The 21,205-nt window shown below is 45.7% G+C and overlaps 1 protein-coding gene across 2 annotated transcripts; it reads right to left on the bottom strand.

The window, feature by feature from the left end:
• Positions 1-4,129: 4,129 nt before the first annotated feature.
• Positions 4,130-19,238, bottom strand: METTL13 (methyltransferase 13, eEF1A N-terminus and K55). Of its 2 annotated transcripts, none has more exons than XM_069478339.1 (8): positions 18,787-19,238; positions 16,682-17,441; positions 15,174-15,373; positions 13,536-13,731; positions 11,077-11,244; positions 9,270-9,488; positions 6,931-7,062; positions 4,130-5,388 (listed from the first exon to the last, which is right to left on the bottom strand). In XM_069478339.1, the coding sequence occupies exons 1-8, from the start codon at positions 18,937-18,939 to the stop codon at positions 5,114-5,116; spliced, it is 2,103 nt and encodes a 700-aa protein (XP_069334440.1). In that variant the 5' UTR covers positions 18,940-19,238; the 3' UTR covers positions 4,130-5,113. The 2 variants fall into 2 exon arrangements, with proteins under 2 accessions (XP_069334440.1, XP_069334441.1); XM_069478340.1 differs by having other exon boundaries at positions 4,815-5,388; positions 15,174-15,364; positions 17,135-17,441; positions 18,787-19,195.
• Positions 19,239-21,205: the final 1,967 nt, after the last annotated feature.

The following is a 21,205-nucleotide window of genomic DNA, read 5'->3' as shown; positions in this document are numbered from 1 at the left end:
CAAAATCAGGGATGTGGAGCAAGGGAATCTCTGCTTCATGCAGGGTTCCACCACTGGATATGTCCTTGATTGGATAAACTTCTTGCCCAAGTTCATGGGCAAGAAAGCAGGGTCATGGCGGGAGAGCAGAGTGGGTAGGGTACTGGGTGAAGCGAGAGAACAACAGGCAAAGTAGGAGCCTCTCTTCATTCACGAGAGAAAGGTGAAAGATGCATGAAATACGGTGCAGGTGAAATAGCCCCTGGAAGTGCCATTCTCCCAAGGGGAATTTTACAGATACCCCAGAACTTAAATGTGATTTCTACTGCCATCTACTGGGAAGCACAGGAACCAGCACAAAACAGTGATCCAGCCTTGGATGACTTTAAGGGGGCAGTTTTTAGTGAGGCTGGACCCTTCTGTGCCTGTTCTAATGAGGATCTAAGGAGACTCTTAGCAAGTAAGTATCTGACCATCTTCTGTGCTGCCCTTACACTTTATGCACACGTGGTTCCAGAATTCATTCATGTGCTATAATTTGTCAGTTTTCATGTTTAGGAAAAAAATACATAAATAAATAAAAAACACTTGGGCCTGGACCCTTTCCCAGAGATTTTGATTTAATTGGTGTGGGGTGCAGCCTGTGCATCAGAATTTTAAAACCTTTTTTTTAAAGAAAAAAAAGCTGGTTCTACTGTCTCCCCAGCTAGTTGGTGAGCAGGAGCTGTGTTTTTCCTCTTTGTATCCTCTGCAAAAGCACAGAACAGCTTCTCCAGAAAAATGCCTATTTAATATAAAAAAGAAAAACCCAACTTAACAATTCTATTTCTTATCGACCATTTAGCTGTTAACAAATTCATGGATACCAAATGGGAAGACAAGCCACAAGAGGGAACCTGGATTACCTATGGTTTACTAGAGTCTTTGAACTTGACTAAGGAGTCCTCGGATATACGCTCAGGGCCCAGTTAAAATGGGGAGTGGGGCTGCTTCTCCACGGAGGAAATCACCCTATGCGGCAAGCTGACTCCTCACGCTACTGTCATCCACTCAAAGGGCAAGGAGCTGAGGTGTGGGCCTAGTGTGTAGGGGGAAGGGAAGCATATTCCAATTATGAAGTGACCGCTGCTGCTTGCATCTCAGCATTCAGCCAGTGGTCACTGACGGAATAGCAACTCTTTCCTCTTTACCGCCTAACACATCCATCCATAGAACCACTACCCCAGGGGTTCTCAACTTTGGCTACACAACAGCACCACCTGGAAAGCTTTTAAAATTCTGATACACAGGCTGCACCCCACACCAATTAAATCAGAATCTCAGAGGGAGCCCAGAACTAAGTGTTTTTTAAAGCTTGGTATAAACTCTGGATTTCTGGATTCTTTTGAAAATTTGGAAGCTCTGACAATGCCAGGCTCATATTCACACTTGGCTGCATATGAATAAAGGTATATTACTTTTCTATAGCTGCTATAACAGAAATTTAGTGGCTTAAAACAACACAAATGTATCATCTTATAGTTCTGTAGTTCAGAAATCTGAAATGATTCTTGCCGGCTAAAATTAAGGTGTTGGCGAAGTTGCACTCCCTATTGGACGCTCTAGGAAAGAATCAGTTATCTCACCTTTTCCAACTCCTAGAGGCTGCCTGGGTTCCTTGGCTAGTGGCTTCCTTCCTGCTTCAAAGCCAGCAATGACCTATCTGGACTTTCTCCCATTGCTTCACTTCACACAGACTCTTCTGCCTCCCTTCCCCACATTCAAAGACCCTTGTGAGTATGTTGGGCTCGCCCAGATAAGCCAGGATAACCTCCCTATCTTGAAGTCAGCTCATTAGCAACATTAAATCCATCTGCTACCTTAATTCCCCCACTGCCGTGTAATGTGAACATATTCACAGGTTGCCAGGATTAGGCCGTGGGCATCTTTGGGAGGACATTATTCTGCTTACCACATCAGGTGATTCCAACGTGCAGCTAAGGATGAGAACTACTGGTCTGACCACAAGAAGACGAGAGAAGTGGCCCAGTTAGCAGGCTGAGCCATGACAGAAGACTAGACGTGAGCACAGAAAAACTGGTGGGGGGCAAGGGCAAGGAGGTGAACAAGAGGCAATTGTACACTGTTGCAGAACTTGGTTTTTTTTTTTTTTTTTTTTTGACAGGGGATGGAGGCAAGTTGACATGTGATTTATTCTTATTCAGTTCTCTGATAGTTTGGGGAAGTTAAATTGTACACTCCCCTAAGGATGGTGGGACCATCGCCACTCAGCTATAGCCATTAAAGAAAATTGAGGTCCTAACACAAGATCCCTTTTCCAGACTTTTCTGACTCACAGATACCAGCTTGCTCCTTGCTTTAGGCTTACCCAGAGCCTGGGTACATGCCAGATTCTTAAGCGTTCTGTAGCCATCCCCTATAATGGAAGATGCAAATTTCTGGCCCACAAATTGAATTATGGCTTGCCGATGTGTTGGGATTGGCCTTTTGATGTCCACACACACACACAGACACACACACACACACACACACAGACTCTCTCTCTCAAGATTTCTGGCTTCCCTTAAAGATCTAGCTACACTTGGACAGCATTCCTGCAGGACAACTCAGCTAGAACAGCTGCTGCCTTTAGATGGGACTTTTGTTCTCCGACTTGCCACAGGTCTCATCCCAGCCTTTTTGTTTTACACCTGGCTCACTTCACCCATTTACGTTTACAACCCTCCCCCTCTCCCAGAGTTCACGTGCCTAAAGTTAGGCAAAATTCTCATAAAGACCCACTTGCCTGTTATTAGCGCAAAAGTGAACAGCTCTCCAGTGGGAAAGATGGGACACAGGCCAACGGCTGTCTATACACACAAAACCCTTTCCTCACAACCCAGCAAGCACCTGAGGGGAGTCACTAGGGTTTGAGTGAACAGCCTGCAGCCACCAAATGTAGTGAACATACTGGTCTTCATCAGTACAGACTGCCTTTGTAGGAAATTAAGCTGGAAATTGCCCCACTGTGACTTCAGCCCATTGGTCTTTCTGACGCCTTCAGAGGCACACACAACCAGCCTCCCTCTTCTTTTATACTTATCCTTTCAAAAATTAAGGCAACAATCATCACCCAAGTGCCTCTTCCCACCTCCAGATGTGAGCAGTGAACATGTAAACACAGCAGTGAGCATGCTGAATTCCGGAGACCATTCCCCCTAGGATCTAGTTTAGACCTCATCATTCTGGTAACTCCCAGCGCGGCTGTGCTGCCAAGTGTGCTGCTCCAAACTAACACAGCAGGACAGGCTGACTAGACTGTGCCTCTACAACCTATCCCAACACTGCACACGCTTATAGATAAGAAAGTAGAGGCCTAGCACTTTGGGAGGCTGAGGCAGGAGGATCGCTCGAGGTCAGGAGTTCGAGACCAGTCTGAGCAAGAGCGAGACCCCGTCTCTACTAAAAAATAGACAGAAATTAACTGGACAACTAAAAATATATAGAAAAAATTAGCCGGGCATGGTGGTGCATGCCTGTAGTCCCAGCTACTCGGGAGGCTGAGGCAGAAGAATTGCTTGAGCCCAGGAGTTTGAGGTTGCTGTGAGCTAGGCTGACGCCATGGCACTCTAGCCCAGGAAACAGAGTGAGACTCTGTTTCAACAAAAAAAAAAAAAAGAAAGAAAGAAAGAAAATAGAGGACTTGCCAAGCTGAGGCCCTTGGGGTTCAAGGACATGACAAAAGGGATAATCTTTCCCTTACATGGTTCTAGGGGAAAATCCTCCCCTGAAGAAAGAGCACCAAGTATTTCTAATAGATAAGATCTAAAAACACTCCTCTGCACTCACTCCCCTTTTCTTTAATGGCCTGACAATATCTTGTAAGGATGACAACCTAAGTTTGAAATACAATCCCCAATTTACGAGTTTGACTTTTAAGATGGGTTTACTGGGATACTAAATGTATTTTCAACTTAGGATGGGCTTATCAGGAGGTAACCCCATCATAAGTTGAGGAGCATCTATATACTTCAGCTCAAGAGGCTAGAGTCCATTTTAAAGGGCCCATGGGAAGATAAGCCAGGTGGCAAATGGTGACAATGCCTATTTTCCATGGCACCGCTCATTAAGTCAGCCTTGGCATAATTAGGAGAGATGAAATTCAAGCCACTCTTGGAACCACTGGTTTAACAGTCTCAATACATGGATTAAGACTGATGCTTTGGCTCAAGTAAGATTTGGGTTTAGATATAGTTTTGGTTTAACTATCCTTTATCTCAGATTAAATGAGACAGTGTCCGTAAACCATTTAGAAGAGTGTCCAGAACACATTAACTTTTATTATCACTCCATGTCTTTTGGCCATTCCTAAACATCTTCATCTCCACCATGGCTCTCTACACAGGGTCTGGCATGTAGCTGTCACTCAACAAATGTTGTGAGTTAATGAATACCAAAGACTTTAGTCTGCCAGGTCTCTGCCATACATAGCCATGGGGGCAGCTACAAACACTCCCTCCAATGAGAACAGAAACAAATGACTTAGGCTACAAGATCTGGGTAGGCAAGAAAAGCTGTTAAGACTGTGGAGCAGGTTATCAGATTCCTAAAAATCGGAACCATTTTACTGGCAGCTCTATCTGAGAGACAGAGTAGATGCTCTCTCAAATATCTCACATCTATTAAAACCCTAGTCTGTTTACAGTCTTCTGGCATAAGAGTGTTCTATTGTCTCACTTGAGATCATTCCTACAAAAATCCAAGAGGGATACAGCAAATAAGCAAATAAGCAAATCAGTAAAGTATAGACGCAATCAAACTTGATTGTCTTTAGTCCTAAGGAGCTTGGCTCATGCTCATTAAGAAATGCAACGTGTGCAAGAGGCTCCAGCAGGGAATCCTACTCAAGGACAAGGTACAGAAAGCAGATGAGCAACCCAGGTGGTACTAAAGAGGACAAAATGGGAAGGGTTCTTTTATTTTCCCAGCTCTTCAGTCAACCTCACCTCGCTGGACATACACGTAGTTAAGTATGACACCAAGGAAAATGCAAGGCTTAAAAAGTACTGTGCATTGTATTTCTTCAATCTCTAGCAGGCCAGGAGTCCAAGGGCAGTCTAGGCAGGAAACTGAGAGGACTGCCTGGCCTCGGCAATCACACAATCTTCACAGTCTTGAGCATATCTGACAAGACGTATGTGTCATCCCACCCTCTTCCAGGCTTCTTCAGGGTCCGCTCCAAGGCCTGGGCCATTTCCAGCAGCTCTGGCGTGGCAAGTTTCTGCTCGGGCTGCAGCTGACAGAACAGGATCTCATTCACTTCATCCTCGATGCGCCGGACGTACAGGAGGGGGAACACCGCCTTGAGTCTGGCCAGCACCGAGTCCTTGAGCCCCAAGTCCCGGCACACGAGGTTGAGGATAAAAACACCTGCAGGGTGGGAAGGACAGTCAAGATGACCTCAGACCAGGAGACATGTCAGAGACAAGGCTTAGCTCTGAGGAAGACACCAATTCCCGTCCCAGGGAGGCTGGTGGAGTAAGAGAAAGCACCTATGCTGGCGGTGAGTTTGCGGAGAATGCACAGCATACAGAGGCAGACGGAAAAAGTACAGAAAATATGGGAACCATAAGAAAACTTCAGCCTTATTTCTTGCTCTTCTGTGCTGCTAACACATTATTTTATCATTCTCCATGCCTCAGTTTCCCAAAGAATTGCTTTGAGAAAGAATTAATATCCGTAAGAAAGTAAAATTTACCAACTCCACAGGGATGTTACATTCTTGACATACACATCATGGAGTACTTATTAACCAACAGGGCCAAGGTTACCCTGACTGCTGACAATTAGTTCTAAGTCAACCTAGTTCACCACTGTACCTTACATCAAATCAACAGAACCGGGGGCTGTGAACATGGGGATTAAGAACTTCAGCTTTCAAGTGACAAGAACCTGTGAGGGAGCCCCAACTGGTACCTTATTTCACCTTCAACAATCTCTCATTCTCAGTTTTCTTATCTGAAAATGCACTGCTATGAAGATTAAATAACACACCACCTAGTCCGGGGCATTCAGGAAGAATTCAAGTGGTAGGGGCGTCACCACGCCGGTGGGACTGTCAACTGCTACAACCACTCTGTAAAATGGCGTGGCAGCATCTATGAAAGCCAACATACACATAACCTATCATCCAGCAATTACAACCCTGAGTATATACCCAAGAGATCTGCAAACACAATTCCTCAAAAGGCACATACTAGAATGCCAACGGCAGCACTATTTATAGACCTAAACAGGAAACAACCCAAAAACCAACAGTAGAATGGATAAATGAATTGTGGTAGTTATACAATACTACACAATAATAAAAATTAACAGTGTAAACACAACACTAAGAATGAATTTCACAAACATCATGTTCAGTGAAAGAGCACTTTGGGAGGCTGAGGTGAGAGGAGATCTTGAAGCCAGGAGTTCAAGACCAGCCTGGGCAACATAGCAAGACTCCGTCTCTGCAAAAAATTAGTCGGGCATCGTGGCATGCACCTGTAGTCCCAGCTACTTGGGAGGCTGAGGCAGGAGGATCGCTTGGGCCCAGGAGTTTGAGGTTGCAGTGAGCTATGATGACAGCACTGCACTCTAGCCCAGGTGACAGAGCAAAAAAAAAAAAAAAATTTAAAAGAAAGTACATCCCATATGAGTCTATTTATATAAAGAGCAAAAACAGGCTAAATTAAGCTGTGCTGACAGAAGTTAAGAGAGTAGTTACCTTTGAGAGGAGGACAAGTGACTGAAAGGAGGCAAGAGGTAGACTTGTGGGGTGCTGAAAATGTTCTGTGTTTGTGCTGGCAAATGGGTGTATTCAATTTGGGGAAATTGATAGAGCTACACTTATGTGCATTTTTTATTAAAAAGATAAATTTTTTAAAGGACCCTTCCCTTCTCCCTTTCCAACCTTTTTGTTCTCCTTACCTTTAGGAGTCAGGATGCTTTTGACCTTCTGTAGAAAAGGTTGGTCCACAAATGCTGGGGGTGGACAACTCATTCCCAGTGTTGGGTCCTTGCTGTCAACATCAAACATTATGATATCGTAGTGAGGCCATACTGGAAAGAGAAGCAAATGAGTCCTTGTCTTTTCTGGATAAAATAACACCATTTACATTCCCACACTGTACCTACTCTGTACCAGTGGTGGGCAGGTGGCTAAGTCAGAAGGATGACAGGGAGGATGTGGTTTGCCTGCTAGGGGACAGACTTCAAGGACCGGAGAAGTCCTTGTCATCAGCTTCAGCATCCCGCAGTAAAAATGGGGCGTTCCTCCACATTTAAAAGCACCTTCCAAAGGCTTTAATGGGGTCCACTTTTGCCATTGATATTATTTGGTTAAGAGTTTATCTATACCACTGGTTTTCAACCCTGGTAGAACATTAAAATCACCTTTTGGGAAGCTTCCAGAGCTTAGAAGAATGTGGGTTACACTCCTGACCAAAAGAACCAAAAACCCAAGGGTGAGGGAGCAGAAGGGAAGGGAGATGGGAAGCCTCTGGTATTTTTCCGTAGGCCCCCCCAGGGTAATTCTAAATACACTCAGAGTTGAGAACCATTGATCTAGACAAAGCAGCTGACTAGGCTTTTAAGAGCTGACCCAGCAAATGGTAACTTTCACTTAACTCTGGAAACAGCACATGTTGTCCACAGGAGAAAATGTTCTGAAATTTGAGTTAGTGCTGTCTTTGTTGTTACAGAATAATAGCTGGCTCAAGTAAGAAACGATTTTGCTAAATGGGTGAGAACAAACTGAGGACAAATTAGATCTGCTCCTTACTATAATGTTACATAGTTTTTACAAGAGGTAGGTCTGTATTGCTACAAACATGTTTTTAGCAAATTTTGAGACTGTGGTAGTAATTATTCAGTAATTAGTAAATATTTAGTTAAGACTACTGCATGCTTATCACTGTTCATAGCATGGATCTGATTTTGGTTTCTTAGACAGAGAACATGTTGGCTCGCTGGAGTCCAAGGAAAATGATGGCCCTCATTTGTAGCCTTGAGCCTCTGATGATCTGAAAGGTTATGATGGTTAGAGAAGAGGGGCAGGGCCATTCAAAACTGATCTACAGACAATAACAGCAGCAGCACCATGCTCGACTGAGTGCCCACCACACGCCTGGCACTGTTGTAAATGCTTCACGTGGATTAGCTGTCTTGGGCTTGGGTCCCAAACTGGCCCTAGCATCAGAAAGGGATCCTGTGAAACTGACATGATTAAATTCAGTTCACAATTAAAATGAAGGCAGCATCTGTTCATCCCAACACCAGGCATCACCCTAGGCATCCTGGTTTGGCATACCCCTACTGGAAGATATTCTAATCCAGTGAGAACCAGAGTATCTGTTATGGAACGAGCAGGCCAGGAAGGGTGGCCTGAGCTTCCCAGAAGAACTGAACCAACCTAACTACCTTCTCACAGAGGGACTCAAGCTCTGGAAAGTACCAAAGTCACCAGGAGTCTATATGTATAGCTGCGGAAGGATGAGGGGAGTAAATGTCTCTAGTTACTTTGGAGAAAATTAATATGCCCTTTTCCTAAGTCTGGGATACAAATTATTAGAGCAAATGGAACCTTAATTCCAGAGCTAGGAAGCTATCAAAATTCCCACTGAATAGCATCTGCACCAGGGTTTCTCAACCTCAGCACTACTGACATTCTGGGCCAGTCAACCCTCTCGTCAGTGGCTGCCCTGCGCACTGTAGGATGCGTAGCAGCATCCTTGGCCTCTACCCATTAGATGCCAATAGCAACATCCCCCACGCCCTGATTTGTGACAACCCCAAAACATCTACAGACTGTGCCAAATGCACCCTGAGGCTGTGAACCACTGATCCACACGAATGCTATTTTGCTCTATTTCTGGCTTCACCGCCAGCTGAAGGATTTATAAGAAACACCCAACACATATCCCACCTTTTCTTCTCCCTTTCTTTACCCAACTACAGACTTCAGGTTTCTTGGGATGGTGAGGATGTGACAAGGTTATAGGTTAGAAGGAGGCATGTTGGTCTATTAGCACCATAAGGGCAGGAACAGTCTATTTTACTTGTAGCTATGCCCCATCCCCCAACACAGTGCAAAGCACACAGTTGGCCCTATGCATTTATTGAATAAGTCTATTGACAAATGAACAGGGGAAAGACTGGGATGATGCTGATGCCAACCTCTTACAGGTAAATTCTAGAGGACCTTACGGGCCTGACAATCTTGGATCAATCTTCTCTCAACACCCCTTCAAATGCTCCAGTAACAGTACCTTCTCCCCTTCCTGCCAGGTTGGTGATATAGTCCAGGCCGTCTGCAATGTGGACCTTCATTCGGTCACTCTGGGAGAAGCCAAACCACTGAGTGGCCACTTCCAACATGGAGGGGTCGATCTCCACGGCATCAATGCAGGACTTTGGGAAATGATCGTGGACGAAGAGGGGGAGGCTGCCCCCACCCAGGCCTACCACCAACAATGCCAGCGGAGTCTCTGTAAGAAAAGAATACAGCATCACTTTGCCATCTGCTCACTGGAAAATTTTGTACCAGCCTCAGGGAGGGCAAAAGAGGGAGTCAGATCACTGGCTCTACTCAAGCGATACAAAATTTAGAGACCTAACCTCTCTCTCTCATTCCGGAAATTTAGGAGTCAATTTGACATCTGACAACTCAACCCTGGATTCATGATGATTAGATCCAGAGGATGCACCAGTGTGTTATTATTATGGTCCCTTAAAGATCCCAAAGCACTCAGCTGACATGGTATCGGGCCTTCACCATAACAGTTATTGGACTCCCTCTAGGAAATGGAGGAACGATGGCCAAGCATTTGCTCATGATTACAAGGCAGTGCCCTGCCCAGCTCTCAACTCAAAGGTCACGCTGCCCTCTTAGCCCAGCCAAGCAAGGGCAATCATCCCAGTTCCATATGTCACAGGAAAACAAAGGCCCAAATCCTACCTCTAAGCACAGAGAAACCACAGCAACCACAGGTGGATCGAAGGAAGACCAGAAACAAAAGAATCACCAAAAGAAGACAGACCTTGAGGATTAAATCTAAGAACTGAGATTCTAGGGACATACATCAACACCAAGATAGACCAAAAGTACAGGGTGTTTCAAGAAGGCACATCCAGGGGCTTCGGGTGATGACAGTTACAATCACAGACAGAAACATGAACATTTTCGGTAATATGATCAGATCCAAACCTGCTATTAGTCATAAGGCCATGACTGCACTAACTATACCATGGATTTTTTTTTAAGCAGAAATTCAAAACAGAATTGCATCTGGTGCTCAAACAATGCATTATAGAAAAGCCAGACATGATTTTTAAATGTACCCTCTAGTTACTCAGGTATGTACATATGAAAAAAGCAACCTGAACTTAAAATCTATGTGTAAGACTGGTGGCAGGCACCCCTCCCTTCCTTAATGAAAAAAAAGAAGCCCCTCCTATTCCTCAATACCCGCCCTAAAACTGCAAGAAAGAAATTCCTCCCTCTTAGCAACAAAATCTTCCTGCAGAAGAAACCCCCATCCCCCAGCCCAAAAAACATATATAAGCCCACTCAGACTTCTGGGCAGGGTGACTTTTCGGGTCTCTCTCTCTCTCTCTCTCTCTCTCTCCCCCGGGACCCAAAAATCTCACCCGGGCCCTACTCTCGGGGACCCGTTATCCTCACTCGGACACGCTCAGTAAAGCCTCTTTACTTATCCCTTTCAAAACTCTGCTCGTCTTTCTTTCTCTGGTGCCAATAAATCCAAAACCTTACACTATGTACTTTACATATCTCATTGGATAGACTATATACCTTAATTTTAAAAAGAAATAGAAGAAACAAAACTCAGATGCCAACACATTTTAAGACAATGTCAAGATTACAAATTGAGTTTGAGGCAAAAGCTACTTGGAATGCTCATTAACTTAGATGACAGCAGAGATGAAGAAAGATGAAATTATCTGCATTTGTTAGGTTGCAATCACTGTTCTTCACTACAAGACAGCTGACATCGATCGTTTACTTCTGTAATCTTCCATGCTCCCAACTGTGGAAGGCAGTGGCGTCTCCCTTACCTAGAAGTAGCTCTGGGTTTCTCAGCAGGGCAAGGCCAGCAATCATGGCTTTGTGGTGTTCACAGCACAGGTAACTCTTATCAATGGCCTGCCCGGGGGCTGCAGGGAGGTCCTCAGGAGTATCAGCAGGCCGCTGTTTCTTCCTGTCCTTTTTCCGTTTCTTCTGAGCTACACAAGAGATGCAGATTAATAAAGTCCTATGCTTAGTAGGACTTGCTTTCCTCAGAAAGCAAGGCAGCGTGCTGCAGCCGGCTCGAACAGACTCAAAACAGCCAATTGTTAAATATACAGAAATTTTGCAAAGTGGTTGACATCATGTTGATAGCTTGAAATTGGCCGTGGTGAAGCTATTTATACCACAAAAACTGGCAAAAGTTACAAACCAGGGTCCCTACCCCCAGAGAGATGGCTGTTAAGCATTTAACACACATATTAGATACAAGAAAGTTGGAAAAGAGAAGTGGCAAAAGTACACTCAAAAGTCTGGGAAAATTCAACTGAGAAGCCCTAGTACCTCCCCTCTGAGATATGCAAGGCCACTCACTAACAGGAGAAAAGTTTCCTCACAAACTCCTTTAGAGAAGGAGGTAAAGTTACCCCCTCTGTGCCAATTATGCCAGGACTTCTACTCTTTTAGCTCACCTAACAGCCTTATTTTAATAATTTCAATTCTTGGCCCATGAAAACACTGAGCATCAGTGTTAAGTAAGCAGGCACAGAATCGGCAGGCAGTGCAGATGGGATTTGAACTTACGACCACCTATCCCCAACACCTATCATCCACTATGCCACACGGGCAGCACTACCTACCATACTGCCGAAAGGAACACATATGTTCACAGAAGGAGTGGAAGCCTATAAAAGGCCCCCTCTACTTTCCCTCTACTTACCCCCTGAACTGCTCCAGGATATCACACTAGACAGACGTGTGTGTCTTCGAGGGATCAGCTGCTTTCCACAGCAGCCTCGGTAACTGATGCGTAGGGGTCAGAGTGCTTTTCAGAGATGTTAAGTCACTCTTCAATCTGCTCTCCTCCCTGCTCACCAATACTTACATGAGGAGAACATTCCTCCCATGAAAACAAAGTGCTACCAAAAAGGAAAGGAACTTGACAATGGTGAACAAAACCTAAAACCCAAACTGAAGGGGGCAAATTATTCTTTTAAGCAATTTTACTGAGGTTTTAGTGAGATGAAACTGAACAGATGTGCAACCAGGATTACCAAACAATAGGGCAGGAACCCAACAATCACAGGTGCTCCTGGCCAGGGGAAACTCCTAAAGAAAGAACCATTCTGCTGAGAGTAACCTGATCCTGGGCTCAGGGCAAATCCATGACCTCAAGAGTCTGAATTCTCTCTCTCCACCCTCCTCTGAGACGCCTTGCTATGAGGACAGCGTGGTCAGGCAAAGGGACCACGTGGGAATCAGGAGAGCTAATTTCAGCTTCCGTCCCTGATCCCTGTGCCTGTGCCTCAAAGGGAAGTTGCACTGGAGAAGGGGAGGAGAGGAGCATTCACTTTTTAACTTTATACATCTGTACTTTTGAATTGATTACAATGAGCAAGTATTGCTATTATAATACAAACATACACACCCAGTGAAAAACACAGGTAAAACCAACTATTGAGACCCCCATCAGTGGGAGTTTTTGAGCAGCACTGGGAAACCACTTAAAGGGATCCCAGAGATGATTTGTATCTACACTGTCAATAGTGCAGCCGCAAGCCAGCCACCTGTGGCCATTTCAACATAAATGCAAATTAATGAGAATTAAAGAAAATTAAAAATTCAGTTCCTCAGTCACACCAGCCACATTCCAAGTGCTCAGCATCACATGTGGCTAGTGGCAAACATAGTATAAGCTCAGACATTAAACATTTTCCCGTCACAGACAGCTCTACTGAACAGCACTGGACTAGGTGGCCTCTAAGGTACCCAGCAACTCTAAAACCTTGAGACGGGTGATGGGGGCTCACCTCACAGAGGCCCACTGAAATAATATATAGTAATATACAATATACAAACAATGGAGCAACTTGTAAAACAGATGTCCTTAAACTGAAGGCATTAAAGCAATGATCACATTTATTTGGTTCCACCACCCCCACTCCTTATCATGTCAGAGCCAGGCTTTGCTCAGGAAGAGAACACACACCTCTACTCTGCTTATCACCGCTCACACCCCCAGAGCCCTGGGCTCTGTCCTTTTCGAAGATGCTAGATCACTTTTTAACATGCTCTCCTTCTCGCTCACCAATACTTCCATGACGGAGAACATTCCTCCCGTGAGAACACAGTGCTATCAGGAAGACAAGACACTGACACTGGTTGCAGGGCACAGGTACCCAGGTCTGTCCTATATCTCAGCCAAGCTCCCAGGTCTTTCTGGCCACCCAAAATTCAGAGTCTGAGCCATGGCCACTTGGGTCCCACCACTGTGCCGATGACGCCTCACCTCTGTGAGACACATCCTTCAGCAGCCTGGCTTCTGACTGCACCACGTTCCTGTTGCTGAGGAAGATCAGCCGCCGGAAGAATCGCTTGTCATCACCTAGCACGTCCTCGATGACATAGTCGCCACTCATGGGGCTGCGGTCTTGATGCTGAACGGTCCGGACCCCGATGTCCCCACCCACAGACAGAAAGGGCACCTGAAAGTACATTCAGAGATGTGGTCAAAACACCAGCTCAATTAAGAAACTTGAGAAATTATAACCTCTTCCCTTTGTGTGTATATGAGAAATCCCCATATCAAGGTTCTGGACAACAACTCCAAAGGTTTGCCGTTCTGTTAAAGCACTTTTCTGGGGCCTTTGAACAGATCTCAAAAGGTTTAATTCACCTTTTGAAAATCAGCTGAACACATAAAGATCTCCCAAACCACTAGTGATATGCAGTTGGTTCTGCCCAAGAAAAATGTAAGTTTCTCAACAGTAACTTCTAAAAGAACTCTCAACAGTCCAGGATAACAAAAGCCAGAGGGAACCCTCTGGAAGGGGCTGTGATTATGAGAAGGAATCTAGACAAGAATAAAGATAACAAAAACCATGGAGGAAACAACCACTCCAAATTTGAAGAAATTTCTCCCTTCCCCTAGTCCTTCTTGTCTCTTTTCCCATTTTTCTAAACTTTGGGGGAAAAAAGACATTTTTCCCCCTAAACTTTTCTACTCCCTCCCCCATCTTTACATCCATTTCTTTTTGAAGACCTGTAAGAGTATTTAATAATCATAAGTATCTCCTGACTTTGCAGACATAGGCATTGGTGAGAGCAGATCACAAATGAAGCCCCTCAGAGGAACTGGGCCTCCCTGAAATAAGTTTCTCTGATGGACACCAACCCCAAAGTCTGCCAGGAAGAATCAAACACACATTCATCTGTAAACACAAGTCAGCCTAGCGCACAAAACCACAGGCCAGGAACCTGGAAGCCAGGGTCCTTTTTTTCAGATCTGTTACTATATTGCACCAAGCCTCCAGGTACCTTGACTTTTCCACCTATCAAGACAGATAAACTCCTTACCATAAAGTTCTTGAAGTAAAGTCACCTGTCAGTTACTCATGGTGACCAGGATAGCACAAGACAGATGGTGTTAACTGATAATACCATATCACCATTTTGGCAAAAACCTTCAGTTTCCTTAACAGTAAAACACCAGACCAGTAATGCTAATATGCTGAAAATTATGCTGAGCTGTTCTGGCCCTTTCCCGTTTATACCCTCAGATAACGATAATTCTAGGAAGCAAAATAGCCAAAGAAGTCCAGTTCAAAGTGGAAAAGGAGAAAACCACAGTTGGAATGATCTGCAATATGAAGAGTCAGAGCCTGCCAGGTATAGAGCATCTCCTTCGTGCCCTCTGTGGAGTCCAAGAGGCCCCCAGACACAGATGCTACTGTGCCTGCCTTCCTCTCACTGCCTGGGGCGAGGGAAAGTGTTTTGCTGCCCATTTAATTCTTACCTGCTGACACCCCTCCAGGATCAAACTAGGGCCACAGACTCTAGTCCTAGCTCCTTCCAAGGATCCCTCTGCCTTCCTTGCTGCTAATAGGACTTCAGAGACCCATGAAAGCTACTGCCAAAGCTCTCTTACCTGCTGCTGGGCAGGCATGCCAGCCGGGGCCAGCTCCATGACTCTAGCTGACAGCTCGGCTTGGATGGTGTCCATGCCTTCGTACTGTTGACCTCGGTGAAGGGCCACTGTGATCAGCCTCCTGAAACCCGCGCTGGCCGCCAGCTGTTTCCGGCCCTCCTCCATGCCAAAAAGCCACTCGGTCTCCCGGCCTTGGGGTACTAGAAAAAGGGGCTTGGTTACAGAGAATCCAGGGAAGAATGTTCAAGTCCACAACCAATACGATGGCCCATGTGGAGGAGAAACAGTCCATGTCCAAGACCAGCACTGACCCCAACTGTGATCCTTTCGTTCACAGTTCCCTAGTGCACATCGCCCAGAGCAAAGCAGCCCATCAGACATGAAGCAGGACCAAGGGTAGATGAGAAGTGTGGGCATGTCTGTAGGGGAGGGAGGGAGGCACCTGCAAGAAAAATAGCAGTAATAACAATGCCAGGCATGACTCCAAGCAATTGACAAATATAAACTAATGGAACCCTCACAATAGCCCAAGGTGCGTTTTTACAAATGAGGAAACAGAGGCACAGAAGTTCACACAGCTAGTAACGGTGAAGCTGGGACTCAAACCCAGGCAGTCTAGCCCCTGACTCCATGCTTGCATCCACTGCACTACTTATTCCCACAGGTGTACGGTTAGGATTATCAAATACTCAGAAAAATCCTCAGTCATCAGGAAACAAATTATGGTAATACCATGACCATAAACACTTCACAAATGTCTAGAATTTTCTGAAAACATTTCTTCATACTATGTCTTTTGATTCTTATTAAGGTAAATCTGGTATCATTTACTTCTTTCAATAGTAACAGCTAATATTTATAAAGCACTTATCACATGCCAGACACCACTTCTAAGAGCTTTTGCAGTTCTCACAACTACACAAGAGAGTTACAATCCCACTTTATAGATGAGGAAACCAAGGCACGGAAAGAAAAGTAACTGCTCAATATCGCACCTTCAGGAAGTGACTGAGCCAGAGCTGGAACCCAGTCTGGTTCCGGAGCTCACTATTTTAGCTGCTGCTCTCTACTGGCTCTCTACATTGTGCAGAGAAACACAGCAACTTCCTCGGGTCCCACAGCTCCAAGGCTAGAGCTGGGACTAGAATCCATGTCTTAGACTAGCTAGTCCAGCATTGCTTCCATTACTCCATGCTACAAAGTAACTAACATCTCTGTGGAATGTGTGACCTGCCTAAATTTCTGTCTACTTTCTTTCCTCCCTACCGACCCACCCCATTCTCACACGTCATCAAGCCTTTGCAGTGGAAGATGAAAAGGAAGAAAGCCTCAAATCTAAGAGCTATTACTCCCCCTTCATTATGCCTTGACTAGTCTAATCCTCTGGAAGTACAACCCCCTGCAAGATAAAATCAGCCAAGACACACCCATCCACCAAAGCCCAAGCCCACGCCCCAGCCCCTGTAAGCCAGCCCCTCCCAGGAAGAGAGGGAGCAATCCCAACTCACTGATGAAAATGGCAAAATGACTGTCCCGCGATGGTTTCACAGTGGGGCTGTCCACCACGTGCAGGGTGTAGCGTGGCTCCCCCGTGTCCCCATCGCACAAGTCCAGGGACACACTCCCCAGCCCGGCCTTGCGGCGCAGCTGGCTGCACAGCCAGGCATACTGCTGCCGCTCGCGCACCGCCTCGGCCAGCCGCTCGGCACTCTCCAGCCGCACAGGCTTGCCCTGCTCCTGAGTACACAGCTCAAAGATCTGAAGGGCAGAGCCAGGGACTGGCCTGAACTTGGTCATGATGAAGGCAAAGACAGGCAGGGAGAACTGAGGCTCTGCTTCCAACACCTGGTCCTGGCTGTTGGCCACTTGGTGCACCCTCACCATCCACCCCTCCCGAGAGAAGTGACCCACTGCTTTCTTCAGGATGTGAGCCTGAGCCAGGGAGATGCAGAGGTAGCGACCGCCCACCTGCAGGACACGGCCAACCTCAGCCAGCATCCTGTCCACCTGTTGCAGGGTCTTCTCCTCCTCATCTGTCAGGACAGCGTCCAGGGTGCCCTTGTCCAACACCACCTGGAACGAGGCATCAGGAAACTCCATCTGTGTCATGTCCATTTTCAGGAAGCTCATCTGGGGCCGTCGGCTGGCGTTGCGCTCCCTCATTTGCTTGATGACGACCTCACTGATGTCAATGTTCACTATCTCCCTATAGCCCACGTCGTACAGCTGCTCACTCAGCTCTGAGTTGCCACACCCAATCACCAGCACCTGGGGAAAAAAATCATGAGTAAGATGGAGGTGATCAGGCAAAGGAATGCGCTTCAGACACTTCAAGGAATCAAGTCTTGCCTTGGCTGTTACATGTTTTCAGAAGGTGGAGATGCTATTGTCAGGAAGAGAGCAACGTTACAGAGTTGATTCTGGACTCCATCTTGAAACACCACAAGAGTCTCACTAGTGATAACCACATTCAGCCACAATACAGGTTATCTGAGAATGGACTTTGTGTTGCACAAATTATTCATTGTTGTTCTTTTCTCTGAAATATTCGTTTTTTACACAAGAATTAATAGTAAGTTACAGAATTCAAACACAGGGTTACAGTTGAAATCTCTTATTTGTTTTACTGTTGAAATCCTAGGCCTGTAATAACCCTTTTTCTCAATCCACTCATGCCTTTAGCTCCACTAGACAATAAACTACACTTTGTGAGCATTCAAATCTCACTCCCATCACAGATTCCATTCCATGATATTTAGATATTTTCTAAAGCTAAACTTAAACTACAGATTGTTGCCTTCCTCTCTGGGGAACAAACTCCCATTCATCCTTCGAAATTCTGCTCCTATGTCACCATCTCTGGAAAAGTATGGTACAAAGAGAAGTGCATAGGTTTTGGAGCCAGATGGCCTGAGTTTAAATCCTCATGTGACCTCAGGCCAAAAACTGGCTCCCAAAGCCTCAGTCTCCTGATCTGTAAAATGCATGCATAACCACTCGCCGGAGTTTATGATGACAATTTGAAGACTGCACAGCCACATACACAGTATCCAGCATAAGGCTTGGCACAAAAAGCTTCCTCCACAAATGTTAGTTTTCTACCCTTCCTCCTTCCCTACCTCCAATATAATCCCACCTCTACCAAACCTATTAATTTTACTTAAACGTTTCACTTTTGGAATGTGTGCAGGGTTTATGCCTAATGCTCTTGTAGCTTAAGGGCCAAGCACAGTGCCTGGAACTCAATGAGCACTCAGCAACTACTTGATAAACAAATCCATGCTGGATGAAGCCACACGTGCAGCCTGTCCCACAGGAGTGCACAGTGCCAGAAGAGCACATTGTCAGAAGGTGACATCTAGATTGGACTACTAAAGAAGTCACTCTTCCAAGTAGGGTTATTAATTCAAGGATGAGCTGGGGCGGGAGATTGCTGTCGGAGAACCTGTAAGAGAATATTCTAAAGTTGTCTTTTAGCTGGAATGATGCATAGAATCCTGAAAATATGCGTCCAACTAGGGGCCCCCCACGCCTGTCACAGTCCAAGGACAAGATTCCTGTTATCAGTTCCCACCTTCCCGAGCACACAGGGCTGCAGGGCCGCCCTCCTTACCTTTTCCCTGGGCTTGATGTATTTGTGTAGCACCTCGCACAGTTCCAGGTAGGTTCCATACCACTCGAAAGCTTTCTTTCCTCGCTGCTGGAAGAACTTCTCCCAATAGTCAACGGAGCCAAACTCCTTGGAGCTTTTAGGTAAGAGGTTCATGTTCCCACCGCCGAGCTGCGTTTTCAAGGCTCCCTACTCGCCGTGATGGACCATCTGAGAGGCTCACCCACACGCGGGCTCTGGAACACTGCAGTGGGAATTCTTTCCACAAACAGCCACATTGATTTGTTCCCCCACTGAAAACCCAAAGGGATGACCCTTCCAGAGCAAACGCACGCAAGAGTCACTGAGTCTAATACACATTCACCCCTTCCTCCGCGCCCACAGCCCCTGCCGCACGTGTAGTGCCCCTCGCTTCTTGGGAGCTAGATTTCGGAACCCACCTACCATATCCGGGTGCGAGGCCTCGTGATTGGTCGGCCGCCCGGACCATCCCGGCAACTCATTGGTCACTGCTTTTTGTTTCTGGCGCCTCACTCGCAGGCGCCGAGCGCTTCCTGGCGGTGCGGAGGGACCGGGCGGGGCGGGGCGCGGACCGGAAGAGGCCGGGTCTCCCTGCACCCAAGCTGGCGTCTGGACTCCGCGCGAGGGCGGCCTTCCCCTGGCTCAGCGATCCAGCCGCCCCGGGGAGCGCGCAGGCTTTACGGGGTTCTGTGTTCGCTTGTTCTCGGAGCTGGCCTCATCACTGACTCTGACCTTTTTAAAAATTTTTTTAAATCTTTAGTAAACGGGGGTGGGGGGGTCTTGCTTTTGCTGGTCTCGAACTCCTGAACTCAAGCGATCCTCCCGCCTCTTCCTTCCAGAGTGCTAGGATTACTGGCGTGAGACACCGCGCCCGGCCGCCGACTCTGGTCTTAAGCCACCCAAGAGCACAGCGCGGAGGGGGCTGGAAACGAAAAACCTATGTAGATTAGAAAAGAGGCAGGCAATGAGCAGAGCCAGTCCGTCGTAAAAGAGAACTGCACATTCTAACCATGTTATCTTCCGCATCCCTTCCACCACCACTGCCCCCCGTCGTACTTTGCCACCTTACTTGTGTAATTCAGGTTTCATTTGGAGGAAGGTGGCACTTGGCTGTACTTTTTCTGCACCCAAATCCAGGATTCCACTATGAATAGCGTAATAAAGTGAAAATTCAGGAGGAAAGAGTAACAATTAGGTAGTGAGAGTTGCTCCCTCGCTCTTCCTTCTCCCCCCAAAGCACAGAAGGCAGACTTTAAGACTTTCGCTTTAATAATTGGCCTCCTTAGGTTGTCATCCTGACGTTATCTATAACTGCTTATTTTATGTGTTTGATAAACATACTGTACTTTCAGATGTTCATGTTACACTGATACCCTGAGGAAGTTCCTGTGAAGAGCACTATTTTAAAAAGATTAAATATGTGCATCATTGGGCCTTTCACACTATGGTAAATTGCAGGGGAATATACACATTGAGGAGGGCAGATAGGCTTGGAATTGAGATAGCTAGGTAGATTATTAATAGTTAAATAGATTTAAGTGGATTTCAATTTTGGCTTAAAAGATTGTTTCTCAAACTTTGTCATGCATTAGAATCACCTGCAGGACTTGTTAAACCACAGATTGCTGAGTCTCCTCCCCAGAGTTCTGATTCATCAGGTCAGAGGCGAGGCCCGAGGATTTGCTTTTCTAACAAGTTCCCAGGTGATGCTGATAATGTTGGTCTGGGAACCACACTTTGAGACCCACTGTTTTAAAATATAATTAAAAGATAAGTCAACATGAATATGGTTCCAAATTCATGATTTTAAGAGATTAATCTAAATACCCTTTACAAGTAACATCAAAAAAATCTGTTTTCATGCTTCTCTCACTGAGTTCACATTGTTTCTTTTCTACTCAAAATAAGGAGAACTGCATTTATATTGCTCAAGATGCAAACCTAACATTTAATATTTGTCAACATGCTTTTACAAAAGTAAATCCTAAATTACTAAGCTTTGTTAAAAAAAAAAAAACAACTGGAAGGAGCCTTTGAGATGGCTTCAGCTACTACATCACGCAAGGTTCCTAATGGGTGAGATGTGGGTTCTTTCAGAAACCACTTATTGATAGCTGAGGGCATCACTTGTGCTTTAAGTGCTGCACAATACCAAAGAAGCACACAACCATAGCCTCTGCTTCCTCCCCCCAAGGCTTTATTCAATTCAACAAACATTTGAATTGTCTAATATGAGCCAATCAGTGTTAGAAACTAAGAATGTGTGGTAAGCAAAGCAATCACATGGAAGACGCATGAAACAATTACAAAAATAATCTGTAATGGGGGTTGTGATAAGTGCTGTGAAGAAGTATAAGATTCCATGATAGGCCAACTAAAAATATATATAGAAAAAATTAGC

The sequence above is a fragment of the Eulemur rufifrons genome, chromosome 8, assembly GCF_041146395.1.
Source record: "Eulemur rufifrons isolate Redbay chromosome 8, OSU_ERuf_1, whole genome shotgun sequence".
NCBI lineage: Eukaryota > Metazoa > Chordata > Mammalia > Primates > Lemuridae > Eulemur > Eulemur rufifrons.
The sequence above is the reverse complement of the archived record's forward strand: the minus strand, read 5'-3'. Positions and strand labels throughout refer to the sequence as shown.